Genomic DNA, 20,334 nt, shown 5'->3' with positions numbered 1-20,334 from the left:
TTTGGACGACTAGAAAGTTCTCTGCTCCTCCGATTGCAAATGGTGGTGTCATTTCAGTTGTACAAATGTACAAAATGTACATGCTACAGTATTACCAGAAGAAAAATGTACAATCAGGGTAAGAGGGATCCGTTTGGGGCTTTGCGATGAATTTGTTTTACCATGTGCCATGTAAAAAAGAGTCACAATAGTACACCAATAAAATACTCAATTGGTGACGATTTGTCACACATTCAAACTGCATCACTTGTTTATTTCACACAAAACGGTAAGATGATCATAAATATGGACTATATGATCGAAGACAAAAGACGATTGACGATTGTACAACATTTTCGATTAAAATATACAGTAGTGTATTGTATTTAGTTCGTAAGAGCACGAGTATAAAATAGCCAGCGGCTAGTTAGACCGATGAAATTATAAATAAAAAATCACGTGGTAAATTTAAGGGGTAAGGGCATATGGTTGCACACATGCTTAATTAGGCAAACACATTTTTTTTCATGCTTGATGGATTACGCGTCTAGACTTGCATGTTGAGCGAACATCTATAGCGATGTAGAGAGAAGGAAGAAGTGGAAGAGGGGGATGGTTGACCTCAATATTGGCGATGTCTCATCTCCCCACCCCTTTCTAATTAGGCCCACACCCAACAAGAGCTTCTTGTGCAGCTTATAAGGAAGCTATCGGGACATCAATGCCCTATGTAGACACCGACAGCGATGGACATTCAGACCTAAGGAAGATGGGTGGAGACTATCATAGTTGCGATGCCTGTTTGAGCATTAGTGTCATCTATCTTAGTTTTTTGGTTCCTTCTTTTGTTGAATGAACCGTTGCAGTATCTTAGCGCTCACGAATTTGCCATGGCTCTCGAATTGGTAGGTGGTGCAAACTCTCAATGACTATTTCAATATCCTTCTTTGAAATTTTATTCCATGACTTCACTCCTCTCCTCATAATTTTCAAAACTAGCACCATGCCATTGAGTCGGTCGACAGTCAAGAGTTTGTTATCGATTAGATGAGTATGATCTACCATATCTGTAAAATATTATTTTCAGTGTAATTTAAAAGGTATGAGTTGCTTTCATATATCCATAGAACATTTCTTCCATTGTAACCGACATCACATTCATTTTTGCTTTCCTGTATTAAGAGGAACATCATACTCCGTATATTTCATTGCTCTGAGGACTCCACCAAACAAGCCGGCAACACGATGATGGACGTGTCAGTTTTTTTTTTTTGAGAACGACGTGTGCACGGTAGATACTAGAGAGAGATGACATGACATGCTTTGGGCCGGAAAATGGTGGGCCCCCGTACCAGCGCCGGCAGGAAGGACCTTCTCTCTCACCGTATGGGCCGACCGGACCGAGTCTGCCACGTGGGCCCAGACCGCGGGCACAAGCAAATGCGTGGCCAACCCAAGAATGGCAAGCCCACGCGACACGTGTGCTTAGCGTTGTGTAGGCCAGGCCAGCCCAGGACAGCCGCAACGGCGCACGCGGGCTGAGGCGCTGAGCAGCTGCTGACGCGGGGGATGACATCATCCGTTCCGATGGATGTCAATCGCAATCCAGTCCAGGATCAAAAAGATGATTGTCAAAATAAACGAAAACAATTACAATTACAGGCTTATTGCAATTTTTTTGAGAAAGGCTTACGGCAATTGGAGTAACACCATGGCGTCTGTTCTGGATGCCAGCGTTTTATTTAGTTTTTGGGCGCAATTAATGAGCAGCATCAAATGCTGTTCTTATTTGGAGGTCATCATAGATTATGATATCCCAGGAGATACGGAGTACAGATTGCTGGAAGCAGTTAATAAGCAGTGTTAAATTGCTGCCTTATTTGGATGTGTAGATTGGTGATAGTAATTTACTTCGGATATTTCTTTTATGGGAAGCAATTAATAATGACTAAGAATGAATTGCTATTTTTTTTATTTTGGAGGTAGTGGATTAATGCCGCATGGTAAGTGTGTGTGGGCCCCACCTGCGCAGCCTCACAGTGCATCGGCTCTTCTAGACTTCTACTACCAACGACCACCTGTATATTGATGAGGAGCGCATCTGGTATGGCTACGCTTTTGATTTGAATTTGATTTCAACATTTATGCACTGCCATTTCTTGTAGCTACTGCACGTTTTCCCCATGCGAGGGGAAATAAAAAAGATATAGGCATTTAATGTCCTTTATTTATTTTCCAATATTGTAGCTGCGTCCATGCTGTATCTGAAATAATTAAAAAAATTAATACTTCCTCTGTCCCATATTAAATGACTCAAATTTTGTAGCTACATAGTTTTCAACATTTATGCCCTGCCATATCTTGTAGCTACGTGTTTTCGCCATGCGTTTGACGAGGGGAAATCAAAAAAGATATATGCATTTAATGTCCTTTATTTATTTTCCAATATTGTAGCTGCGTCCATGCTGTATCTGAAATTAATGGCATGGAAAATATTTAAAAAAAAATTAATACTTCCTCCGTCCCATACTAAGTGACTCAAATTTGTCCAAATAAGAATGTATCTATACCTAAAAAGCGTCTAGATACATTTAATATTTCGGCACTTAATATGGGACAGAAGGAATATACGGAATTTTAATATCGACACGAGACTTTTGGTCAATGGAAAGTATAATACTTTCTACTTAACGCATCTAGGTATGCGTAAATAATATACGGCATAATTGCTGGAACTCACAAACAATCTCCGTAAATAATACTAGCGTGTAGGTTTTAAATACGCGACGGTCACGACGTCTTTTGTCAAAACATGAGGTGTAAAGAAGAAATCAAGTGTCATGATCAAAAGGATACTCCAACTACACTTATCAGTATAACAAAACACGTCATTGCTCTTATGGAGTTATCCGAATTAAATTTCCGTTTTGGATCCCCGACTTATCCACACAGCTGGCAATGTACTTATATCCATAGCGTCACGAAATTCCTAACAAAATCAAACCGCATAAGGAAACAAAACTAATTTTGTCGTGTTAGTGTTGTTCCCGCCTCCTTTTACATGGACGCCACGTGCCCCTGGGGTCCTCATATGGGTTTTCGCGTGTCCACAACGACGTCTCACCAACCCTAAAAATACAAATCTTGCACGCATTCATCCATGGATAAAAAACAACTAGTGATGCACCATTGTCATTCGTACCAAGTAATCCAAGTTAAGCAAAAAGATGTCGATAAGTCAATGCCGTGAAACAAAAAGGTGGTGCAACGACATGCATGCTACGTGCACGTCCAGTTTACTTGCTCCGCACGTTTAACAATACCGGACGGCTGTATCCGCCTCTTCTTACACGGGCGACATATCCGCTGTTGCACATTCGAGTCTCGACATTTTCACTCTTGTCGCACCTACATAAAAAGAAACCTAATTATATTTATCGTTGACAACATACAGTAACCCTAAATAATAACGTGGTTGCTCTATGTTCATGCACATGAAAATTGACGGACCTCAGATGCCCTATGTCCACGTTTGAGTGACATTTTTACGATATCTACGTCTCTCCCAACATAAAATCTACTTATATTTACAACTGATAAAAAACTTAAAAACCTGAATAACAAGCCAGTCTTTCAAAGAATCTAATACGGAGTGTTCAGGTTCTTACAAAAAAAGAGTGTACCAGGCAGGTTTGAAAGGCATCATAAGAAAAGGCCAATAACAAACAAGTACTACCAGTAACAAAAGGCTCGAAATTCATCCTACCACCAAAAAGGAGCAAGTACAAAATTACGTCGACATAAAAAAGAGTAGTTAGAAAGAAGAAAAAGGATTACGTCGAAAAAAGAAAAGGTCTATAGACGTCACGTAATCAAATCGCAGAGCTTGGGACACACACGGGAACGAGATCAGGAGAGAAACCCAAACCCAGAAAGCAGTAGAAACTGAACTGCACCTCGCGTCCCCGGCTCAGAATAAAATCCCCGGACCCCCCTCGTTTTCCTCCTCCTCGCTCTCCTCACCTCTCCTCCTGCCTGCTCTCTCCAACGACTCCTCTCGCCCTTCCCTCGCGCTTGCGCCCCTACCACCGCTCCGCCGCGCCATGGCAATGGACGACGTAAGCGCCGCCTCCCTGGACGCCTTCGCCGCCTCATCCTCCTCCTCCGCGCCCGCCTCCGCCGACCCCTCTCACGGATGGCAGAAGGTCACCTACCCCAAGCGCCACCGAAAGCCGCAGCCGGCGCCCTCCACCGCGCCCGCCGGGGCCGATCTGGCCAACGGCGGCAGGCCCGGCGTGTTCGAGGGCGTCGACAAGCGCGCCCAGGACCGCCACCGCGCGATCCAGGCCGCCAGGGACGCCGCGGCCGACGCGGACGGCCCCATCGCTGCATGGGCCCGCTCCGACGACTCCGACGACGACTCCGACGAGGCGGCGGCTCGCTCCTCCGCCCAGCCTGCTGAGGAGAAGAAGCCGAAGAAGCCCAAGGTGAAGAAGCCCAAGGTCACGGTCCTCGACGCCGCACGCCTGATCGACGCCGAGAACCTCGAGGCGCATCTCGTCGACATCTCGGTAATACCAATATCCCCCCGCCTCCCCCTTACCGAAATGCTTTGTTTAGAGGTCAGATCTCGCGAGGCCCGGCCTGGATCATGGTTTTGTCTCTTCGTCATGGATCGGATCTGACCGGGGTTTAGCGCTGGATCTCGCCGGGCTCTGCCCCAATTCCCGTTGAATGTTCGGTCATTAGTAGTTTCGGATTATGAGGACAGAAAATTCTCGCATAGTACGACTAGTCCTGCAGCGGTAAAGTTGGATCTCAGGATGGTAGGATCTCGGGAAAGCTTTCCTGTCGTGCTGTAAAGGTTGCAACTCTGTTTTTGTTTCCGAGATTCCAATTGTTTGTTCTGTGTGTGCAGGCCTCGTACGAGAACCAGGAGGGCATCCAGCTCATGAGGTTTGCTGACTACTTTGGCCGAGCATTTGCCAGCGTCAGCGCTGCCCAGTTCCCCTGGGCAAAGATGTTCAAGGAATCACCTGTGGATAAGATGGTGGATGTAAGTTATTACTTCACCCGAGGTTCCTCAATTCTTTATGCATATGATTGTTGTATTTGAATTCTTTATGCATATGGTTGTTGTATTTGAATTCTTTATACACATGAATGTTGTATTTGAATTACATGTGGATTAGAATCGTGGTTTATAGGATCCTTGTAGAATTTTAGGGTTCGCGCCAATGTTGATAGTAATTAATGTTGATAGTAATTAATATGCTTGTCGTTAGTTGTTTGTGTAGTGGTTTTATTAATTATGCGACTGCTAAATGTTCTTACACCATTTACACTGGTACTGCTTCAGGCGTCGTTTAGGTTTATGAAACTGTCATGGTACTTTCGGTGGCTGTCCAGTATCATTAATCATCTGAATTCCAGTTAAGGTACTGTGTAAAGTTATTTATCGTCATCAGAATATTATATTGACTATGGCGTTAGCCCTACAAGGCATTTTTTACATCTATGCGTCAATAATAAATGTAGTACGTTTGTGTGCATGTCGATAATGCCGGTTAGTCCAACGGTTTTGGCAAGTTTGTGCAGGTTGGCAGTACATACTTTTTTCCATAACCGTGTGTCCTAATTTACCTGGATATGGTAATTTAATTACTACGCTTTCACCTGCATGCTCCAACTATTACTGCTAAAGGTGCACACACTTCATAGATGATTAGACGTTGCACGTGTTTCTGCAGCACCATTGCCATTTTGACGTAATCAACATGATTGATCTTTATCTTGCATACATTTAAGAATGAGATTGGCCTTGCTTTATACTTGTATATTTTTTTGTGATGCGCCTAATTGGTTGTTGTATGATGTATCGAGCAGATCCCATTGTGTCATATTCCTGAGCCAGTTTGCAAGACGGCGAGTGACTGGATCAATCGGAAGTCTCCTGAAGCCCTGGGAGAATTTGTTTTGTGGTGTATAGATAGCATCATGTCTGAGTTGTCAGGTCAAGCAGTGGGACCAAAGAATTCGAAGAAGGTTGTCCAACAAACTCCAAAAGCCCAGGTAGCACTCAGTCCATTACGACTTTACCTATCACCAGTTCATCATAGGAAGTATCGTAGATTCATGGAAAACACAAACTATATATTTACTTGCAAATGCTATGTGTTGATCCTGAACCCTTGTCAACCGAGTCTAGCACCATTTTAGCTGCACTGAAGTGCTGATTCAGGTAGAAAGACCTGGTGCTCGAACAACCATCTTGCATTTCATAGGTAGATTCTGCAAATTGTATATTTTATTTGCTGGCATCCTACATTGCATATTGATCTTAGATATGAATCTAGATTGTTAATCTTGTATTTTAACCAGCATAAGTCTTAACGTTACTTGTTGAACTTGTGATTACAATAATGCACCAATTTCTTGTTGGAGTTGATGTTTTGACTGGCCGTGTGTAACTAAACATTGCTTTTGCCAGGTTGCAATCTTTGTTGTGCTTGCCTTGACTTTAAGAAGGAAGCCAGAGGTGCTAATAAACCTTTCCCCAAAAATAGTGGGGAACAGTAAAAATCTTGTACCGGAAAAACTTCCCATCGTTGCCTGGGTTATTGCTCAGGTATTAGTTTTCTTGATGCCTTCTTGCTTGCTCTGAATGACGCTAATTACTTTTGAGGCCGTAATCTGTATGGTTTTCTATATCCTTATACATTTTTCGTGTTATATCATAGGCATCTCAAGGTGACTTAGTGTCAGGAATGTTTTGCTGGGCTCACTCCCTGTTTCCCACAATATGTGGAAAGTCAAGTGTGAATCCTCAGTCAAGAGATATAGTTTTGCAGTTGCTCGAAAGGTATTACTTGCTGTAAACCTGTTTAACAATATTGCTTTGTTTTATTATGGAGCATGTTCTGACTGTACCTTACAGTTCATAGTCGTACACTTAAAAAGTTTTTAACAAGATTTTGTGTGCAGATTTTATTCTCCAATCAAAGCTCAGGCTATCTTATTGAATGGCGCTATTAGAAAGGGGGAGCGCCTGATCCCCCCTAGTGCATTTGATCTTTTCATGAGATGTGCATTCCCGCTTTCTAATGCCCGTGTCAAGGTTGTTTTTCCCTCCTCCTGTTTACTGCATGTTCAGTATGAGCCAATGTTCTAATTGTTGCATGCAACTCTTTAGGCTACAGAGAGGTTTGAAGTTTACTACCTTAAAATAAAGGAGCTGACTCTTGCTGGCCACCCTGGATCTAAATCTGTGAAGCAAGCAGCACAACAGCTTTTGCCTTTAAGTGTGAAAGCAATGCAAGAAAGTGAGTTGAAACGCTGTTGTTTCAGTGGCTTGTTTTTGCAATAAAAAGCTAGTTACATTTGTTTTTGCAAAGTCCGGTTAGCTTATTTGTGTATTTTTGATCAGACAATGCAGAGCTCACCAGGGAGGCTGCTGATGTGTTCATTTGGTGCCTGACTCAAAGTGCAGAGTCCTACAAGCAGTGGGTGAGTAATCTTTTGCCTTGGTACCCTTTGTAGAGCCCCAGCCAAGAAGGTCGCCCCTGATGTTTAATTTCTGTTTGCAGGAAAAGCTTCACCCAGAAAATATCAAGGCCAGTGTCATTGCCTTGAGCAAATTGGCTGCTGGTTGGAAGGAAATCTCTCCTAAGCTCAATATTGAAGCTCTCAAAACAACTCTGAAGAACATGAAGGCTAAGGTGAGCTAAATGCTCCAATTGTTTTGCCAACTTTGGATACTAAAATGTTAGGAATAACTAGTGCAAGTTTAGTACAATGTGGTTCAGCTTTTTTTAATGTCGAAATGAGATACACTCCTGTGGCCGTCAGTCAATAGCATTGACAGTGTTAAACTGAAGTTGAACCATCAACGGTATACCTGGATGCTCTTGTATTCTAAATCTGCACATTTGGTTGGTCTTGCAGAATGAGGTGGCTCTAGAAGAAGCTGAAGACTCTGGAGAGAAGGCAACCATCAAAGAAGTAGACAAGCTGTGCAAGGTGATCCTGGGAAGGCTGTCCCGCGGCGCAACCTGCCTGAAGGGAAGCCTGCTGGTGATCGCGCTCGCCGCGGCGGCTGGCTTCGTGCTGTCCCCTGACCTGGACCTCCCAGCTGAGCTGGAGAAGCTCCAGGCCATGGCGTCGGCCTACCTGTCCGTCTAGACAGCACCGTCCGTCCGCCGGCCGCTGTTGATCAAAGCTTTATACATACCATCCAAATGAAGTAGATGCCGGGGGGAGGGAAATAAGACAGAGGGGGAGAGGGATAGTAGATCCTAGGGAAAGGAAAGGTATACTAGGTTTTTCAGCGTCTGCTCCCAAGTCCGCTTGGGAGGAGATGTCAGCAGCAGCAGCAGCAGCGACTTTGCAGAGAGTTTTTTAAGTTAAATCGGTTAGACTGATCAGCAGCAGAAGGTTCGGCCAAATGGCTCGTTTACCTGTGAGACGATGAGAAGAAAACAGTTTTGCTTTTTTCCGGACCTGTGTCGTTTACCTTTGTTTTACCGGAACCCATGTGTTTATGGGTGTTAAAGTCGGAACCATATATATATATGTATTCGTTAATTGGTGTTGATAACTTGATATCCAGCTGTCTGATCTGTGGTGTTATGCTGTTACTATCATTTTCATTTCACCTGTGTTGTCCTCTCTTGTTTTGGTTTGGTAACCTTCTATTTGCAGATGCAGAGCCGTGTTGGTCACCGAAGAATGATCCACGTGTCGAGCCGGAGGCGGGCGGCCGGCTGCCGGAGACGGGACAGATCGCCGCGGAGGCAAAGATAGGCGGCACGTGGGCACATGGGTTAGCTTGACCGGTGAGTGGTGATGCAATGGATGAATGAATGGAGTTGGGGATAAACTATGAACCGGGACGTGGTTGGATGAGACGGGCGGACGGTGGCTATGCCTATGCACCGCCCCGGCCGACCTCTCCTCTCCCCCCGAGATGGCAAGGCAGCAACAACACGTTCGGTGCTCACTCATCAAATCCAGGCGGATCTACCTTACCACTACTAGTACAAAGGGGAGGGACCAAAATGGCTGCTCTGCTCTCCTCTGTCTCCTCAGCTCATCGCCCGCTTCCTCCCAGAACACGGCCACGGCCACGGCCACGGCAACACCTCCCAGCAAGAACAACAGGAAATGGCGGCCACCCCCTACGCCCTCGCGCTCTCCCCAACCTCCCGGGTAAGATTAGCTTACCCTAGCCGCAACTCCTTTCGCCGTGCATTTCTCTTCAATTCTGATGCTGATTTCTTGTTTCTCGCCTGCAGGTCGTTGGTCTGCCCCTTCTGAAGCTGAGCCGGCCGGCGGTGACGCGCCTGGCCTCCCTCCACGCCGACCAGGCCCGCGCGTGCTCTTGGGGCGCCCCCCTTACCCGACCGGACCTCGCCGCCACTGCCGCGGCCCCTCTCCCCGCCTCCGCCGCCGGCTGCCGCCGCAGGGCGCCTCTGCTCCGCCCTCGCGCATGTACGCACACAGCTCCTCTTCTAACCAAGACCTCACAATTCTAGCTTCCACTCTCTGCGCCATGGCTGGATTACTGATTGGGTAATCTCCTGCTGATAGGGATGACGACGCCGCAGATTGCCAGCTCTGCCTTCACCTTGGGCACCATCGCCGTGCTCCCCTTCTACACGCTCATGATCGCCGCCCCCAATGCCGACATCGTAAGACCACATCACCTCTCCTTCCCTCTCCACTGACCGGAGAATCATCGACTCACGCCCTTTCTCGGCGCAGACCAAGCGCACCGTGGAGAGCACGGCCCCCTACGTGGCGCTCGGCATCCTCTACGCCTACCTGCTCTACCTCTCCTGGACCCCCGACACCATCCGCGCCATGTTCGCCAGCAAGTACTGGCTCCCGGAGGTCAGACACCAGCACCACCGTTGCACACTCTGCAGCAGCAATGCTGAAACCTGAAACCACAACATCTACTTTATCTGCAAGTTTAATCGTGCATTGAGGATAACTGAATAACACACGCTTGGTTCATTGATGTCGCGTCGCAGTTGCCTGGCATCGTGAGGATGTTTGCGAGCGAGATGACTGTCGCCTCCGCCTGGATCCACCTCCTCGCCGTTGACCTCTTCGCCGCCAGGTTAGCAGCTGTTCTTACAGAGTGGCTGGGTTACATAGCTGCGCTGTGATTGCGAGGAACATGCTCATGTTTGTGTTTCTGTTTTTTTGTCTGCCTGGTGATGCAGGCAGGTGTACCATGATGGCATCAAGAACAACATCGAGACCAGGCATTCGGTGTCGCTGTGCCTGCTCTTCTGCCCCATCGGGATCGCGGCTCACGCGTTGACTAAGGTACTGGCGGGTTCGACGGGCCGCTCACATTGACGATCGGGTTGTGTGTAGGCTACTGTTATTGTTTAGACGGTGGATATTGTGTGATTCGAATATGAATAAAGATGATTCGGCGCACCATTTGTTACAGATAGATTCAAATTTATTATTTCCTACCTCTTGTTGGGATTGCTTGGGCAACCGAATTACTTATCATCTAGAAAGCTCGAAAGTCTAGAAGAGCTGATTATACTGTTGTAATTAATTTATGTATAATCTCAGACAAAACAGTAACTTTCAAATGAAGAAGATGAGAGAAAATGAATCATTGCTTTGTACTGCACTTCTGGATTGTGTATTGTTCGAACAAATAGAGGGTTTACAACTGTACAAATAATTACATAGCTGATGTGTTTCTTATTACAGAATGTGCAAACTTATTGAAGTGACAAATTGATCAAACAATGCGGCAGCTATAATGCTTTCCACCCTGTATTTTTTGTGCTGTAGTTATAGCTTTTACTGTACATGTAATGGTATAACATCTGCTTTGTCCTTGTCAAATATCCTGTTGAGTATCAATGCCAATCTGATGCCGGCCTGCGCTAATCGCTTCTCCACAACCGGGTACCGGGAGAAATAATAATCATCTGCATTGCAGAGTGCGGCGTTGCTTGAACCATCAGTACTGTAATCTAGGTAAATGCAAATTGTATTTGTAGTTTTCATAATACCATCGTGATGTAGAGACTTACCTCCTAGAGTAACATTTTGCTCCACATCTTTGTAGGCATAATTGCATGACAAATGTATGCTCTCAATTGCATAGCTGCACGACACATTAGATATGTTCTTATGTCAAATTTCGTGATCAAATTGCACTATATATGAACAAAAAACTTTGAGTGTTTGTATACAAAACATACTCATTTGCGCAGGTTGCCCTTTTGTTCTCGCAATTTTCCCAGTGACTAACATCGTCGGACCACCCATTCTACAATCAACAGCATCATCAGAAAAAGAAGAGCTAGCATATAGTACTACTTTGAACCTGATAAGGAAAATAATATCTGGAGAGTTTGCTAGTGTACTCACTGTCAGGTTCCCCTTGAGAGCATCCACCATGGTGTCCAGGCTCCTGTTATAGAAGTTCTTCATCACCGTGTCTATGATGCTGACATCCCACACCTAGGAAAACACAACAGTTCAGATAAAAAAAGATCAGTGAACTGTGTGTAGGTAAATCTCTGAATTTTACACGAAGAGTGTATTTTGCGGAAGGTGAAGATGAAAGAGCAGGGCATACATGGTGCAGGTTGGCTTTCCTCCGGTACCAGTGCACCATGATAGTGTTCCCGCCTTCGTCTTTCTCAAAGGCGACGTGCAGCGGCTGGTGCACGTCGCCGACGAAGTGGGCCAGGAACATCAGGCTCTCCGTCAGGTTATCTGGGTTGTTTGAATGAGTGAATCAAATCAATGTTCAGAACCCCTCTTAGCCCTGTTTCGACAGTGTTCAGTGTATCAGTATAAAGCTCGTGTGCACTAGTGCTTACATGAACTCTTGGGGTCTCCGTAGCTGTAGAGCTGGTCCGTGTAGTTGTTGATGGCTCCCACGACGCACATCCCTTGCTGCCCACGAGAGTTGTGGCAATCCCCTGAAAGGAGCAGTAACACAGTCAGCTCAATCCAGGAGCTCGTGCTTGATGCTGAACAACCTTCAGAAATCATGACACGTTTGCCTGGATTGTCTAGTCAGTTTCTCAGGCTCTTCCCTTTGCCTCATTACATGCACATTATTATCATCCCAAGCTGGAAACATCTCGACTGTTTATTTGTTATTATTCAAAGCCGATTTGCCATTTTGATTAAAATTGAATGGTAGTACTTCCTCTGTCCAACAAAGGATGTCTGAATTTTGACTAATTTGAATGCATCTATACACCGAGTCATGTCTAAATATATTTAAATTTTGACGAACTTGAGACATCTTTTGTCGGACCGAGGGAGTACTGCGTATATACCGACGGATGCAGAAGCAAGAGAATCTTCTCCTTTGTCAAAAAATAACACATGCACGTTATGGTGCTACTTAATTTATCGACCGATGTGGGCATACATGCATGTGTTCGCCGGTGGCCGGCAGACAACGTACATACATGTCATCCACACGATGCCAAGTTTACAGAACTAAATTTGTCATCCCACGGAATTAAATGTTCGCTTTCTAGTTTTCTGACACGACGGAGTAAAGTTGCCACCCGCACAGAACTAATGTTGCCATCCTCACAGGTCAAAGTTGTCATCCATACAGAACTAAAGTTGCCACGCCACACATAACTAAAGTGTCACCTCCACAAGACACGTGGCGCGATCTCAGATACACTCTTCTCAATCGGATGGCCAGCAGATCGTTCGCTCCGAGAGACTAAAGAGCGATGTTCGCTCAATATAAATTCCGTACATATATAGCTGGTCCCATGAAAACGTGCTCATAAAATAAACAAGTGCAATATTTTGTTCTGATCCGGAAACAGATAATATACATGGCGCACACTTGCCTCGTGCAAATTGTTTAAGCTGTCGACGTATAATTGGAGAGATTTATTCTTTCCAAACAGAAAATTAGGGATTTTTTATTTTAATAATTGAGTAGTATTCCCTGTCTTACTATGGAAGCGGTTGGCTGAAAAGAACATGTATGCAGAGTTGAGAGTTGAGTTGAGGAAGCGCTGAGGGGGAGTGGATGGGAATAGGATAATGTGGTGATGCGTGAAGCAAGCAAACGAAGCCGATGAGAGAGTTGTTTATCCTTACTCAACCTCTGGTAGCCCTTCCTGGCAAGCAACATCTTCCTGTGTCGTGACCACGACATTGATAAGCGATCAGCCGATCGGCATATGCATATGCAGCACGTGCACAACGTCTCCACGGTTGTCGATATTCATCGTCATAAATGGTCTAGTACTGCTAATCTAAAACTTCCTCCAACTGAAGGGGAATAAAATGCATCCATATGGAGAATGACAAGTATATGCTGTTTTTGTAATTTGGACACAGAATTGACTGAAAATTGGATGACTTGAACCAATTGTAGCAACAACAAAACAAACATCGGCTGATCAGTTTACTGGCACATTGGGAGTTTGGGACATGTATGTCTGGAGACTGGATGTATCTACGTGGAGTCAAAAATGTTGAAGTGCACTTTTGCGGTGGCTCTACTAACGGTGCGCGATTAAAGTGCTCCGTTCAGTTTACGCGAGAACCGTAATTGAGCTTAAACTGAAGGCAGAGAAGAAGCGAGGGGGTGAAGAGGATAACTGACGGGAGAACTTGAAGTTGCAGACGTTGGGGGTGTTGGCGTAGTGGAGCGGGCTGGCCCAGTGGTAGCGGAACCGCATCTGGTCCGCCCACGGGCACATGGTCGACAGCTCCCCGCCCGCCGCCTCCGGCAGCAGCTCCTGCACCGCCGCCGCCGCCGACGCCGACAGGTACTTCTGCAACCACATCATCCCAGACGCAAACGCAATTCAGCACCAGGCGAACAGGCAGCACAGTTCGATCTGACGAGATTGCCTCTGCGAATTGAACGGGGTTAGTTACCTCGGCGATCTTGCAGACCATGATGTGGCCCTCCTTGCCCCACGCGGCGGCGCGGCCGGCGTCCAGCAGAGGGACGAGGAGCAGCAGCAGCGGCAGGCGCGCTCGCGGTGCTGCCATCTTCCCGGCTTCTCCCTCTGCTCTGCTCCTGCTGCTGCTGCTTCTGAGTTTCTGACGGACGACGCAGGGGAGCTGCCTGTTCTTAGAGCCTGCTCTCTTTATTGTTCTCGTCTCTCGGAACTCGATCGGCTCGGACAGAGACGTGCGTGGGCTGGGCTTGCCGTTCTTAGAGCCCAATAGGTGGTGGGCTGCTGCCACAAGCACTTTCACTCGGACTGGGCCCAATAGGCATTTGACAACAAGAAAAAAAATCCTTTCGCTCAAAAAAGAAAAAAGAAAGAAAAAAAAAATCCTTTTTCTTCTTCCCATTCCTGTTTCCACGATTTCTTTTGTGTTTTTCCGTTTAATTTATTATAGAGTAAAATACAACGATGGTCCATAAACTCGGAACAAATAAATAGTTTAGTCCACGAACAAATAAAACTCTAAACTCGGAACGACACGCGGATGCCACCTCGGACATTGACACTCTTGTCTACAGGCCAAAACACGAATCCTTGGAGATGCCTTCAGGGTATTGATGTGAGAAAGTATCCGATGGAAACCACTCTTTTTCATGGTAACATGCGAACCAAAAATGTCAGCCATCGAATCGAATAATGTGTGGACTGAGATGAAGCAAAATGATATTTTAATGAATATCAGCCGTCGAATCGAATATGTTAATTAAATATGAATGAAATTTGGGAAAATTAGCCACAACACACCGTTATTTTGCTGTCTTTGCCGAAAACACATCGTCGGATTCTGACTTTGCCCAGCACCATTACAATGTTGTGGTCATTTGTCACGACACACCGCATGTAATTTTTTTAATGAAATATTAATGAGGTTTCAATGATATATCAATGATATTTGATTAAATAGGAATGAAATATCAGTAAATTAATGAGATACCTTTTGCGGATTGCATGTGGATTTGAAGAGAACTCAATGAAATATTAATGAAATTTTAATGAAATAATTAATGTAATTTAATGAATATTTCAATGATATTTGATTAAATAGGAATGAAATATCAGCAAACTTAATGAGATATCTTTTGCGGATTGCGGGTGGGTTTGAAGAAAACTCAATGGTGTGCATGGAAAAATTAATCAGATGCAAAACCAGACAGAGGGATGGAGTGCGAGTTGATTCGAAACAATCGCGCATGTGAAAAACGGCTGAATGCTTACGCAGGAAGGATGGATATTCCACACGATATCTTTACTCTTATGAAAGAGTCAATTGGTGGCGACGGTCCGTCACCTTCTTTTATTGTAAAAAACTTTTCATTTCTTTCTAATGCAAACACTAAATCTTAATAAACTAACATGATAACGACGTTTGCCACCAGAGTTGGAGATATTATTACTAGCAAATATCGCTAATATATCATACTTGTTTTTAGTCTAATTTATCTATAATGAGTAGTTTAATTTGTATTATCCGTACCACGGGTATTAGGCTAGTAGCCTCTAGTTTCTCCATCGACATGGTATGAACATGATTCGCATTTTCCAGCTTTTTCTCCATCGACATTGTATGAACATGATTCGCATTTTCCAGCTTTTTCTCCATCGACATTGTATGAACATGATTTGCATTCTTCAGCGCGCGTGATGTGAACAGCTGCTCGCAGAGCGTACGTATTCATGGTCCAGCATTAATAATTCCCAAGGAAAAGATATCCCGCGCTTTACTGCGTACGCCGCTGATCCCGCCGATCCCCTTCCAAAATCCTGCATAAATCACAGACGCACCCCAGCACAGCAGAGCAGAGCTCCATCTGCCGTCCCCGGTCTCTCCGCCATGGCGCCCCTGCTTCTCGTCCTCCTCCTGGCCGCCGCCGTCTCGCCGCTCCCGGCGCCGGCGCACGGCTGGGGCGTCGACGGCCACCTCATGATCTGCCAGATCGCACAGGCATTCCCTCCTTCCTCTGTTCTTGCTTCCTATAAAACCTCATGATCTGGCTGTATCTGACGCATCGTGATGCGTGTGGCTGGCAGAGCCGGCTGAGCGGCGCGGCGGCGGCGGCGGTGAAGGCGCTGCTGCCGCGGGACGCCGGCGGCAACCTGAGCAGCGTCTGCTCGTGGGCCGACAACGTCAGGTTCAGGTACCACTGGTCGGCGCCGCTGCACTTCATCGACACCCCGGACAACCTTTGCGGCTACAGCTACGACAGTAAGAGCATCCTCTGTCTCCCAGTCTGCACTGCAGCTGGACTGAAACTTGGCAATGGCATTCATCCATCCATGGCGACCCAAATTACCTTTGTCAGGGGACTGCAAGGACAATGACGGCGTCAAGGGCCGCTGCGTCGCCGGCGCCATCAACAACTACACCTCCCAGCTCCTCACCTACGGATCATCGTCATCACATTCTTCCTCTGCCCAATGTACTGTTCTATTCGACTCCGCAAACTTCAGAGCAATCAGGACGAATTGTTCATTCTTGTCATCATACTGACCAAAGTACATATTTTTCTTGAATGCTGCAGATAACCTGACGCAAGCGCTCTTGTTCCTGTCGCATTTCATGGGAGACATCCACCAGGTACTGCCGAATCGAATTCGGTTCCTTCTGTGAAATCCTGTCAATTTTTGGCTAGTGTTCCTGTTGTTGTGGCTTGCAAGTTTAGTTAGTTGATGATGCTTGTTTATGAACTGCGAATTTGGGTTGGTTGTAGCCACTTCATGTGGGGTTTACTTCTGATAGAGGAGGGAACACCATTGACGTCCACTGGTATAAGAGGAAGACCGTCCTCCATCATGTAAGCCTCATCTTCAGACTTCAGTTACAGACTTCAAAGAATCTACTGTAATAAGTAGTATATGGCAATGATGGATTTTTCTTTTGTATCGTGAGGTTTGGGATGCGAGCATCATAGAGACGGCGGAAGACGACTACTACGATCGCGGCACAGCCGAATTCGTCGACGCCCTGACGAAGAACATCACGGTGCGAAACTGTTCTGAAGAAGTTTTCTTATGATTTAGCTGGTTCGTCAGGTGGATTTGGTTTGTAATTATATCTGATATTGTCACTGCTTAACTGCAGGGAGAGTGGTCAGAGAAAGTGCAAGGGTGGGAAGAGTGCAGCAAGAACCAGACGGCATGCCCTGACATGTATGTGTATATGCTTAGTTTCGTATATGCTTAGTTTCACAGGCAAACATGAATGTTCAGTGTCAATTTATTTGATTCATAGTTCATATCCAGGAAAACTAGCTGTATAATCAATTATAGCAACAATCCGAAAATATATCTCCCTATGTTACAGATTACCGATCATTACACCTGATATAATTGTGTTTAATGATTTGATGTATCATTTCCCCACTGCAAGATACGCTTCTGAGAGCATTACTGCAGCCTGCGACTGGGCGTACAAGAACGCCAAAGAAGATTCAACTCTGGGAGGTACCTGTACTACATATCGAATTATCGTGTGCACGTATATTTTTGAAGAGTTTCAGCACACTGACATTATTTTGTTAATCCCTAATTAGTTTATTTTTTATGAGGAATATCAAGCGCTGGTTGGTTGATCGACTGGTTACTCGTTTTTGTTGGCTGCAGATGCCTATTTCGGGAGCAGGCTACCGGTTGTGAGCTTGAGGCTGGCGCAGGGTGGCGTCCGATTAGCAGCTACACTAAACAGAATATTTGGGGAGACGAAGACAGCATGATTATTTTTGCAGCAGTTTGCTGAATTTGGCCCAAATTGTACCGAGAAACTCTATATTATTCGTGTTTCGTTTGTAATAAAGTTAAGACAGGTATTATTAGGGCTTCTTTTTTATACAAATTATTTTCGTAGGATATCTGGAGGATTCTTTACTAAAATTGTTTTTACTGTCGTGTCCATGCTTTCAAAATTTTCCAAACAAAAAAGGCCCTTAAGGGAACATTGAAGAGGTAGGCGAAATGGCTTCCGAAATTAAAAAGTAAAATCGCAAAAAAATCATTTTAGAAGGTCCGTGCCTGATACTCTGTCCATCCAAAAATATGACTTTTCATGTAACTTTCACCGTACCGTGGTTTCCACTTCTACCGGATATTTTCTGTTTTTTTAGGGGGGATATTTTCTGTTGAGAAGTTGTATTTCACATATTCCAGGCTGGATCTTGGGCCTGCCTGGTGGAAAAGGTCCTGACGGATGTGTTGCAAAGCACGATCTCCCGTTGCGGTACGGCCAGCTAGAATCACGGCCCAGTCTGCGCTTTCCGGATAGCCCAGCAAACGCAGGCTACCTTTGTTTAAGCTACTTGCACTAAAAAAAAACCTTTGCTTAAGCTACTCCAACAGACAGGCGATTAGATCTTGCAAAAGAAGCAACCTTGTATAGCTAGCATGGAAATTTGCCGTTCCCCTCGGCTCTGGCGCTATCTCGGTGCTGCGAGGTGAGGGGAACATCAGATTTTTCTACACGTTTCAAGAAGACTTCAGTTTTATAGTGTGTGTTCCTCGTCGGCGAAGCTATGGTGGAGGATGCGGCGTCGTTGAGAATAAAGGTACTCCGGTTCTTCTTCTTCTGCGGCGGCACCTTTGTGGGTGATGCCACGGAGCCAGAGAGTTTTCCCGTCCACACGTTCGGTATGTCCGATCTTGTGAGATTTGGGTTTGTGTACTCGCAGATCTGTTCACACGGATCTGATGAGTTTTTGTTAGCGTGTAGTGCTTTTATTGACATTTTTTTGTGGCTTTGGAGTTCTTCTTTGGTGTCCTGATGAAGATTTTGTGGTTTGACGACCTGTACCTTCAGAGGGTCATCCCCGGCCAAGTACGTTCAATGTTCATGACTTCTCATCTTTTTTGATAAGCGACTCAAGGTTTTTTTTCAAACCTTCGAAGGTAGTCAAGTTGGTGGAGGTGTTCGAGTAGCGGTGTCCTTACTCCAGTATGATTGCAGTATCTTTACTGAAACCTTGACAGTACTTCTTGTTGCGAAGATTGATACCACAAAGAAGATTTATTTGAAAGACTTCAATGTAATTTTTAGTTATAAGATTTACTTTGTAGTTTTTTGGATTTTTATCCAAATCATTGTACCGGTAATGGATGTTGAATCTGAGCCATACAATCATGATTCGGTTTCCGTCGATCCTGTACTAATTAATCTTTCCTTCATCAAAATTGCCGAACTTAATTAGAGCACTGCACACTAGCTAGGAATATATGAATCTGTGTATCCTGTGTGTTTTTTCCAGCTGGCTACGCTACTTTAGTCGACTAGCACTGTAGCACAAACGCACACTACTCTCTCTTCTTGATTTCTAGGTAAGATTTACTTTATGTTGCGAAAAGTTCTTTTCATTTAATTGTATACCTAGCAGCTAGGTATATATCTATTGTCGGCTTTATCCTAATCAGGTTCCGTGTGAATATATCACGGTATGGCTCTAGCTTGCACAATATGGAAACGTGCCGAATTCCTTCATGAGATAGAGATGTCCAGGAGATCAAAGTAAATAGTGGCAGGACCAAAATTCAACACATTTATTAATTTGCGTTTCGATCCTGGGTGAAAGCTTGGACCGGTAGTTGTGGCCGTGGTGGTGTTATTGGGTTTGGTTTGACTGTTGTGAAGTCGGAGTCGTTTGGTCGGTGCAATTGGTGGCGACTATGACGTGGTGTTAGCTTCAGCGTGGGGTACGGTTCAATTTTTGTCGCTCAAAATTATGGACTAGATTCAAACATGATCCAAATAAATTTAAATTGGTTAAAATATATTTAAAATTTAATGAAATTTGCTCGAATCAGTACTCAAACGATTTCCAAAAGTTTGGCAGGGTCCGATTTTTTTTGTCCATTTTCCAAAATTTGAAACCATGTCTAGGTGGCCTTGTTAGTTAATTCCTGGAGTTTTTGCGTGGTTATCTTAATCTAATAAACTGTTTTTTTAGAAGAAATTGGTTTCTTGCTAGTTCTTTTTTTCTGTTAAAAACCGTGCTTTCTTTTCCGCCAAAAAAAACCCTATAATAAAATCGCTCTCTCCGTCGAAAAACAGTGATCAAACTCTATAATTAATAGCTTGTGGATCGATCACAATCGTCGCATATATTCGCAAGCTAGCTAGCTCTAGCGCTGGATATATCGGGTGCATATAGTCAAGAGAGGGAGTAGCGTGTTGAGCTTACGATTCCCCCGGGGGACTTGTCACCTCCATCCGTTGCATATCGCCACGACTTAAACAATTAATGATCACCACTACTAGGAGTACTACATGCTGCCTATAGCTAATAATGGACTTCTTATGCATGGCCGACGACCGTCGTCGCCGGCAGTCGCCGTCGTCCGGCGTCTTCGCGCGCAGAGAGCTGCATGCGTTGTGTAG

General features: G+C 45.0%; 4 protein-coding genes across 4 annotated transcripts; 3 read left to right on the top strand and 1 right to left on the bottom strand.

Annotated features, from left to right (window-relative positions):
- The first annotated feature begins 3,970 nt into the window (after positions 1-3,970).
- LOC100843652 lies at positions 3,971-8,593 on the top strand. Its single transcript, XM_003567920.4, has 10 exons — positions 3,971-4,550; positions 4,898-5,035; positions 5,866-6,051; positions 6,470-6,607; positions 6,720-6,841; positions 6,964-7,096; positions 7,172-7,301; positions 7,406-7,485; positions 7,566-7,697; positions 7,924-8,593. Exons 1-10 carry the CDS (start codon positions 4,083-4,085, stop codon positions 8,158-8,160), a joined length of 1,764 nt encoding a protein of 587 aa, XP_003567968.1. The 5' UTR covers positions 3,971-4,082; the 3' UTR covers positions 8,161-8,593.
- A 454-nt stretch (positions 8,594-9,047) lies between these two features.
- Positions 9,048-10,621, top strand: LOC100827659 (protein MAO HUZI 4, chloroplastic). Its single transcript, XM_003565240.4, has 6 exons — positions 9,048-9,186; positions 9,273-9,468; positions 9,568-9,668; positions 9,742-9,870; positions 10,014-10,102; positions 10,209-10,621. The coding sequence occupies exons 1-6, from the start codon at positions 9,142-9,144 to the stop codon at positions 10,345-10,347; spliced, it is 699 nt and encodes a 232-aa protein (XP_003565288.1). The 5' UTR covers positions 9,048-9,141; the 3' UTR covers positions 10,348-10,621.
- LOC100840115 (endonuclease 2) lies at positions 10,615-14,091 on the bottom strand. The gene is made up of 8 exons (XM_003567908.4): positions 13,897-14,091; positions 13,619-13,790; positions 11,847-11,948; positions 11,600-11,739; positions 11,389-11,481; positions 11,220-11,287; positions 11,049-11,122; positions 10,615-10,943 (listed from the first exon to the last, which is right to left on the bottom strand). The coding sequence occupies exons 1-8, from the start codon at positions 14,011-14,013 to the stop codon at positions 10,813-10,815; spliced, it is 897 nt and encodes a 298-aa protein (XP_003567956.1). The 5' UTR covers positions 14,014-14,091; the 3' UTR covers positions 10,615-10,812.
- Positions 14,092-15,685: 1,594 nt separating this feature from the next.
- Positions 15,686-17,843, top strand: LOC100837987 (endonuclease 2). The gene is made up of 9 exons (XM_003567901.4): positions 15,686-15,918; positions 16,005-16,179; positions 16,277-16,393; positions 16,496-16,551; positions 16,685-16,768; positions 16,864-16,956; positions 17,056-17,123; positions 17,344-17,417; positions 17,577-17,843. The coding sequence occupies exons 1-9, from the start codon at positions 15,808-15,810 to the stop codon at positions 17,684-17,686; spliced, it is 888 nt and encodes a 295-aa protein (XP_003567949.1). The 5' UTR covers positions 15,686-15,807; the 3' UTR covers positions 17,687-17,843.
- Positions 17,844-20,334: the final 2,491 nt, after the last annotated feature.

This window comes from Brachypodium distachyon, chromosome 2, assembly GCF_000005505.3.
Source record: "Brachypodium distachyon strain Bd21 chromosome 2, Brachypodium_distachyon_v3.0, whole genome shotgun sequence".
Classification (NCBI taxonomy): Eukaryota; Viridiplantae; Streptophyta; class Magnoliopsida; order Poales; family Poaceae; genus Brachypodium; species Brachypodium distachyon.
This window is presented reverse-complemented; position numbering and strand designations above follow the sequence as displayed.